Raw genomic sequence first — 8,921 nt, 5'->3', positions numbered from 1 at the left:
CTCCTCTCAAATAGAAATTTGTGAGGTCCAAATTTTTTCAAATCATTCTAGCAAAACATCAGCATAATACCCTATAATTTGTTTATTGCTGAATTTCGTAATTTGGAAAAATCACGGTATACACTGAACAAAATTTTGATCAAAAGTGTAATATAACCATAAATAACGTGACTTTCTTACTCCGGACAGAAAGGCCCTGATAATGAAATGAGCCGTGCCATGGGAAAATCAAAATAGTGGCTTTGCGACCATGGATCCAGACCAGCCTGCGCATCCGCGCAGTCTGGTCAGGATCAATGCTGTTCGCTAACGGAACCATGCTGGTTGCAAAGCCACTATGTTGATTTTCTCATGGCGCGGCTCAAATAAAGTAACAATGTATATTGGCATTATGATTATGACAACAAAAAAAGTTTTCCCTTTTGGTAATATATAGTTAACATGACATTTTCTCTTATCTACGGACCGCTGTAGGTGTCTTATGTCGGGCAATTGCATGTTTGCATGTCAGGGTGTGGTGCTACCTTGTCAATACAGTGTCGTATAATGTTAAAACACTATATTGTCAGGTCAAAATGTGGTGTTAACTTGTCAAAAAGTGTCTTATTAAGATATCTAGTCAAATTATTTTCTCAATGCGATGTTAACTTGTCCAAATACATGTAGTGTGTTATGTCAAAAAGCTATGTAATCATGTCGAAGTACAGCGTGATCGTGTCTACAGAGCATGTTTTTATGTTAAGAAGGTAGACAAGATCAAATGATACTTTATCAAGATAGCATAGCTTTTTGACATACTAAGTTCTGGCAAGTTAACATCGCGCTTTGATATGATAACATGCCCAGTCAACAAAATAAAACACTATTTGGACAAGTAAACATCACATTTTGACATGATAACATAGCATATTAACATAATTCAACACTGTTCTGACAAGTTAACACCACACTTTGACAAGATAACATAGCTTTTCTAACATAATAACACACTTGGTAGAAAAGACCACATGTTACTTTGACATGATAACATAACTTTTTAACATAATAACATACTGTTTTGACAAGTTAACACCACACTTTGACATGCTTACACGGCTTTTGAAAATAATAATACACTATCTGGTCAAGTTTACATCAGACTTTGACATGATACCATAGCATATTAACATAATAAAACACTGTTTTGACAAGTTAACACCACACTTTGGCAACATAACATAGCTTTTTAACATACTAGTAATAGCAAACTTGGTAGACAAGATCACGTAGTACTTTGACATGACAACATAAATATATAACATAATAACACGCTTTGTAGAAAAGATACTATAACAAGATAACAGAGCTTTCGATCATAATAACACACGCTGCAGACAAAATCACACTTTGACATGATAACATGGCTAGTTAACATAATACGACGCTATTCTGGTAAGTGAACATCACACCCAAACATGATAATATAGTTTTTAAACATAATAAGACACTATCTTTGACAAGATATCATGGCTAGTTAACATAAAAAGACACTGTTTCGACAAGTTAACACCACACCTTGACAAAATAACATATCTTTTTAGTATATATATAATGAGGCACTGTTTTGACAAGTTAACACGACATACATGAAGTGTCCCTACATAGGACAGCTGCGACGTTCCATACTTATCATGAAAAGTAGGACAGGTTAAATATAAATAGACTGTTTACTTTACGCGTATGAAAAAGGAAGTAGAAAGTTAAGCTACAGGAAGAGATTAACATTCAGTCATAATAGAACTATGGATTTTTTAAGTTATTTTAAAGGTAGTGTTTATGAAATAAGTTATGGTACACTAACAGAAACGCACAGACATACATGTATAGAGTTGTTTCTCGGACAAAATAATTGTTGTATCTGTTATTAAGACTTGATTTTAAGTGTGCAACCTCTATGGAAACATGGCGGTTTCCGGTCGTAAAATATCCGATTTCAACGGTTCAATATCAGTGGGTTCAGCCGAGGACTTTGAGCATAGTTGTGTCCCTTGTTTGTCTGATGACCAACATGTAGAAGCTCATGGATTTTGTGTGGATTGCCAGGAATATTTATGTAAAAACTGTCTTCATTGCCACAAGAAAACGAAAGCCTCGAAACACCATCAGTTGCTTGATATACATAAAGTGGACAAACATGCAACAACTGATCAAACATCAAATATCTGCACTGAAAAATGTCCAACTCACAGAAATGAAGTCATCAAGTTCTTTTGCCCGAATCATGAAGAGCTGGGCTGTACTGATTGCATGACGATGAAGCATAAAGCATGCGATCTCGAGTATATCCCTGATAAATGTACAGGTATAGGAGACAGTGAAGAATACAAAGAAATAATGAGTAATCTGGAGAAGAAACTTGAAGAGGCAGATGGTATAAGCAAAAAAGCAAAAGAAAGAAACAAGGAAATAGATACTTGGCATGACGAAGTTATGAGGGATATAAAAAAATTCAGAAAAGAAATAAATGATCATTTAGACACACTGCAAGAGAAGATTGAGGCAGACGTTGCAAAACGGAAATCCTCAGATAAACAGGAAGTCGATGCCGTTCTCGATGCTTGTGCTGCTCTTACTTCCAAAACCAGGAAAATGCGGTCAAATTTAATTGATTTTAAAGCAGCAAATCAAAATGTTGACCTTTTCATGGCAATTAAACGGACACAACTAAAAGTGCAATCGAAAGAGGCAATGCAGGCTGAAATTGTCCTTAGAAAGACAAAAACTGGGCGATTTGAATGCAGCAAAGCTTTAGAGAATATTCTATCAATAGACAGCCTGGGAACACTGACTGAGTATTCAGCTAGTGTTGCTTCAGCTTCTAAGAGGTCTGCTGGTCCTACCAAACTGTTAACGGCCCCAGCAAGAAAAAGTCCATTGTCTGCTAAAGAAGATATAAATGTAAAAACGGAAACAGATAGTCAACCATGTGTTATTTCTGGTTGTGCTCTTCTCTCATCTGATAAACTTGTTCTAACGGATTATAACAATAAAAAGTTGAAAGTTGTTAATACATCACTGAAAACAGTGGTTGACGAGAAAACATTAAATGCTACTCCATGTGATGTTATTGTTCTTCCGGAGGATCAAATTGCTGTGACAATTCCAGAAAGTGAAGAGATACTGATTATGGGAACAGCTGGACAGCTGACAACTTCCCGCAGCATTAAAATTCAAAGACGATGTAAGGGTATAACCTATCACCAAGACCATCTTTATGTGGCCTGCGTTCTTCCTAACTGTATTCTTATACTGGATACCAAAGGCAATGTCAAGAACATAATATCATGTCAAGATCAAACGGATAAATTAAATTACATTGAGCTTAGCCAGGACAGCCAAACTTTCTATATCAGTAATGGTTTGGGTAACTTGGTGGCAAAGTTTACATTAGAAGGTGAACTGTCCGCTAAATACAGTGATATTACTACACCTAGGGGACTGTTGGTCCTAAATGACGGATCCCTGCTGGTGTGCAGTTCTGTGAACAATAGCATTTATCGGCTCGAAGCAAACTTCAAACAAAGCCAACAAGTTGGTACTGGTTTATTTCAACCGTTGTCAATATGCTGTAATCATGAGAAAAGTGAGGTATATGTTGGTGGTCAAGGTTGCAATCAGCTGAAAGTCTTCAGTCTATGATAGTACATGGTTAAATCTTTGTATCACAAATAGTGTTATAATCATTCAATTGAAACGATATCTGAATTAAAAACCGCCAGACTTTGTGATTTGCATTAAAGCCATGCTCCCGTCCTACCTTTTAACCTTGAATTGTCACTGAAAAAAGCATGAAAATCCTGACTATGAACAGTGACGCCTGTCAAAATAGAGTCTATTTTATATAAAATTCAATCTGACTAAAGTACTTGATCTTCTAAACGAAGATCTGAGAACGACCCATTCACATTCGTCTTCTGTATATTTTGGATTTCCAATATTGCTATTTTTATTTTTGCAAATCTATTTTTGTTTGAACCAATCAGACAACTTGTTCGAATGTCAAAGAGTAAGAAAAATCCAAGGCTCGAACCCGGGACCTCTCGCTTACAGAGCAAGTGCCCTACCGACTGAGCTAACCGGCTATCTGACATCTTTCGAAATAAAAATTGTTGATATCAAAAACCAAGGCTTTTTAAAGCTTGCAGAATGATGTAAGTGTGCTTTTGATTGGCTAGCGGAAGGGTTGTCAGAACGAGGCCATCAATAGCTCGTTGTCAGATCCTATGCGTAGCGTAATAGGAGATGTACTTTAGTCAGATTGTATAAAATTCTATTGGCCAGTTTTTCAACTCTATCACTAAGAAAGGCTCAAACCAGTATTAGTTAAGCCATCGCTCAACCTTGTTTTCTAACGGATTTTTACTAATACTCGGCGGGTATTTTTGCGATGTATTAGCTAAGCCTTGGTCACACACTATGAAGATGTAGATACAGTCATCGGACTGTTTCGCTGTACGTTTTTATAGATAAAACGTGTTACTTTGGTGATTTACTACTTCGCATAGAAAATACAAAGACACATTAAAACACAAAAGCACTAGCGCCCGTCTAATGAATGAAAAAAAATTGCTGGGAAAAAAGGTGAATTTATTTCAAGGTAAGACTACAAGCATTCCTATGTTTCCTCATTGTCTTATTGTTTTCATTATTCCTAAATGTTCCACCTTTCATGTACAAAACACGTGTAATATGCACTTGAAATTGGGAATGCATTTGTAAATTTAAATCAATAGTATAGGTACTCGAATTACACTTGCAAATGCATGAATTTCAAAATCCACACGTCATTGAAAGGAGACGTATATATACAGACGTGCGTATCCATGAACTTTTATATATATATGTTCACCTACATATTTGTGCGTTACATGTATTTATAATTAATTACATGCACTTATATATTTATGCTTGCACGTATATTTTGAAACGTGTACAAACGTAGCGAATTTAGTAAAGTTAAAATGGAAGAGTTGAATGTGTTACATTTTTAGCTCGACTTTTCGAATAAAAAATAGAGTTTTTGCACTCGCCCCAGCGTCGGCGCCGGCGTCGCCGTCGCCGTTGGTTTAAGTTTTTCTTCTATATAAAGTAAAACATATATAATACTAGCTTCACTGAGAAAAAATATGTCCAAAAGTCCAAATCGTCGTACATAACGGAAGGGTTTGCTCAGTCCCGTATCATTCCCTCCCTCTTCAACATTTCTGTTTTAACTTCATACTGGAAATTTAATTCCATGTCTAAATATTCCGCCTGCATCTTTTCTTAAACCACCTATGCCCCAGGTTTAAAATAACAATAGAAAGATAAGCCATTGCTGACACCGCTCAAAGTAGAAAAATCCAATTGAAGGTTTAACTTTTGTCGAGTCCCGTTATTCACGTGCTGACTAAATCGTTGTAAATATACCCGACACGGCTTAAGTCAGAGCTTAAGTCATTACTTAATAGTTGAAAAACTGGCCATATATGAAATGCCTGTGGTTTTGCGTGCTAAAGTGTGGCACGTGGCCGTTAACTGTTACCTATTGTAATCATGGGTTGCATGCACACAAAAGAATTTGAATAACCGCGGAGCAGGGCTTTAACAAAAGTTTCATGTCATAAGATCTTTGTACAGACCTGAATCTGTACAAACTTTGTCTATTTTTTTTTGTCTTGCGTATTGTTATTTTTTCAAAGACATCAGTTTTTTTTTAATTTCATCAAAGATGAAAGATTAACAAGTATACATATATATTTGATTTTTGATTTTTCTTAAAGGAATGCTAAGAACGCGTTGAATGATAAAAAAATAACATTTTGGAAACGGTAGCCTACTACAATTTTTATGCTGAGACATTGAACATACTGCATTAGTACAAATGTAATTAGTTTTTCTTTTGTTCAAATTGTATATTACCTAATAATTGTGATATATTATCCCGTATCATTACGTGTATATTAGGGGTTCACCAAATAGGAAAAAGAAGACGTTTATTTACACTATATAGCTTCGGACAATGATGGGCATTATGAGTAAGGAAGGGTTTGTACCGCTCAGTGTTTTGGCCCACTGTCGTCACAATATACTCACTGTGCCTTTTAGTTTACTTTGTGTATTTGTATGTCCATATTAATCATGAACAGTTCAGTAAGATTTTGTTTTAAGGGTGCTGTGTTACTATAAAGTGTTTTTCCTTTGTGATATTTCTCGTAGTTTATGGGTGTGAAGTTTTCCAAAATTATTTCTTTGAGCGGTATGCTATACATGTATTTGTAATATATTTGTTGATTAATCCCGGTTAAACCGGACATGTAGGTATAAACTGACCCAGCTAATTATAGGACAATCAAAAGAAAGGCAAATTATTTCCTTATTAACTTCAGATTTGGACGTGGCTATTAGACTATTGCCAATTAGTTTTCGGAACTCTGTCATATTATATCTATAGACTTTTGTGTTGAATGTTATATGAAACTATTTTTCTTAATTCAAACTTAAATACTAATACTGTGAACACAAGTATTATTAGATGATATGTAATGTATATCAAATCACACTTGCTCTAATTGTTTTATTAAACTTAGATAACTTATTATCATGACAATACTTTGATCTGCAATGCTGCATTCGGCTCTGTTTACATTTTCAATGCCTGGATCCCACGAGGTGCTTACACAAAATCCACGAGAGCCAAATTCAATTCAATATTTTTAAACTGTTAACTCTTTGGCACATCTTTGGAACGTCGCAACTAAAATAAGTAGTCATACCACAGAATACCACAGAATATTTATAGGTTATTAGCTTTGTATCGGGGAATATGTTTTTTTTTATTACATACGCATCTACGCGTATAAATATAATGTATATATCAAGAATTTGTTCAATAGCCTGAATAGGATTGACAGTACTGAACTAAGTAAAAAAAAATAAAAATAGTACAACAACACACACTGAATTACGTTAGGAATATAGAAGTCGGAAAGGGGAAAAGTTGTCTCTCATTAATTCGAGAACGATATTCGTAGATGAAACAAAATTAGTTTTCTGTTCAGATTAAATAGATGAATTGGCTGTAAGAGTGATTATAAGTCTTCACAAAGATAATTTGTTAATTTTGTCGCAAACGTATGGATTTTATTCTGTGTAGAAAATTAATTATGTATAGAAAATAAAACTGTTGTCACTTTAAAATGGGTCTATTTCAGTTTATTGGAATGTTGCACTGTAATTGTTTACACGTGTTTTTAGGTTTAAGGGAAAACAAACACCAAATATTCAATAGAATACTAGAGACTTTCAAAATTCACACTGATATAAATTCAACATGTCATTTCTTATTATCGCGACAAATACATGTATTTCCCCCACTGCTTTACCATTGCTAAGGTAGTACATGTACTTAAAATGAATTCATAACGAATAACCAAGATAAGTATTACAAGATTAAAATTAATGTTTCGTATCCATAAATTGCTTGATACATCGGCTGTCAACTTTGTAAACTGTACATATGCTTTATCTATGTTATCTCTCAATAAAAATGTATGCAAACTTTTTTTTGTGGTTGTTAACTGATTTTAAGGATGTACACACACAGTGAGAGTATACAATATACTGACAACCTTCAGAACCAGTAGCAGTTCGTTTCCTGCAAGGGAGTGGCAACATACTTGCCGTCACAAAGCTGACCGTGTGCTGCGCTTCAATTTAACAATTAACTGCGTCATCTTTTTGTTATTGTTTGAGTCAGTGAGTAAATATGTAGGTTTCACTTTTAAGACTAGGTGCATTGTTTGAATTTGTTCCATGTAAATTCCAAATGAATGAATAGTGGTGGACGAATAACCTCAGAGTATTTTCTTTCACCATTTGTACCAGAGAACATTCGCGTATCATGAATATTCATAAATGCCAGGCAAATACTTACTCACAAAATTTGAAGAATGAAAGTACGATAATACTGTGTGGTATGTAATATCAAGATATTTGATAATACTTTTCAGAATGGTCGTCCAATGTCTGTCATATTTGTTTAAAACAATGTAACTTAAAAAGGAGTTCCATATAACCGATCATGATGTTTAAAATATCAAATCTGAAATGTCGCCAATTTTGTGCTGATGGCTACTAAGAGTTAATATTATAGATTGTGGACGTGTAGCCGATAGCTTTGAGCAAAGTTGTGTCCCTTCTTTATGTGATGGCCAACATTTAGAAGCTCATAGACTTTACGTAGATTGTCAGGAATATTTATGTAAAACTGTCTTCACTGCCATAGGAAAACAAAAGGCTCAAATACCAATCAGCTGACGGATATTGATTAAATACACAAACATGTCACAATTTGTAAATTTTTGAATGTCTGCATCGATCCAGAAGCAAGGCAAGTGTGTAACTCATTGTATTAAACAGCGTGTGAGATCACAGAATGTTCTGCGTTTTTTTGTTGTTGTTTTTTTTTGTTGTGTTTTTTTTTTTGTTTGTTGTTTTTTAAACTTGTTCTTATTGGTTATATCAATAAACACGTGACAATTGTAAAAACGATGTGGAAGACAACAGATGAAGAAAAATTGATTTTACTTTTCTCCAAGGGGATCATATCTCAGCGACAATGTCAGAGGTCGGGGAAGAATTGATACTGAGAACAGTTGCACAGCTGCCAAGTTCTCGAAGCATTTAAATTCAAATTTTGCACAGTTACACCCCGCCCCTGTTGTGTTTTCAATGAGATGCCCAAATATGTCCTTTTATTTGTATGTTTTGGTCTATGTATAATGCTAATTGTTACTTTGTTTATGAATTTTTGGGTACTTATTATTTATGTACACTAAATAACTTATAATCTTTCTAAATTTTAGGGGATTGGATAATAAAACCTTGAGCGGTATGGTATA

The 8,921-nt window shown here is 34.6% G+C and overlaps 1 protein-coding gene across 1 annotated transcript; it reads left to right on the top strand.

Annotated features, from left to right (window-relative positions):
• The first annotated feature begins 1,701 nt into the window (after positions 1 to 1,701).
• Positions 1,702 to 7,583, top strand: LOC123538828 (uncharacterized). The gene has a single exon (XM_053530227.1). It carries the CDS (start codon positions 1,942 to 1,944, stop codon positions 3,676 to 3,678), a length of 1,737 nt encoding a protein of 578 aa, XP_053386202.1. The 5' UTR covers positions 1,702 to 1,941; the 3' UTR covers positions 3,679 to 7,583.
• Positions 7,584 to 8,921: the final 1,338 nt, after the last annotated feature.

This window comes from Mercenaria mercenaria, chromosome 18 (assembly GCF_021730395.1).
Source record: "Mercenaria mercenaria strain notata chromosome 18, MADL_Memer_1, whole genome shotgun sequence".
NCBI classification, from domain to species: domain Eukaryota; kingdom Metazoa; phylum Mollusca; class Bivalvia; order Venerida; family Veneridae; genus Mercenaria; species Mercenaria mercenaria.
This window is presented reverse-complemented; position numbering and strand designations above follow the sequence as displayed.

Coding starts and splice junctions, on each gene's coding strand:
- LOC123538828 (XM_053530227.1), top strand. CDS start 1,942: ATGGCGGTTTCCGGTCGTAAAATATCCGATTTCAACGGTTCAATATCA.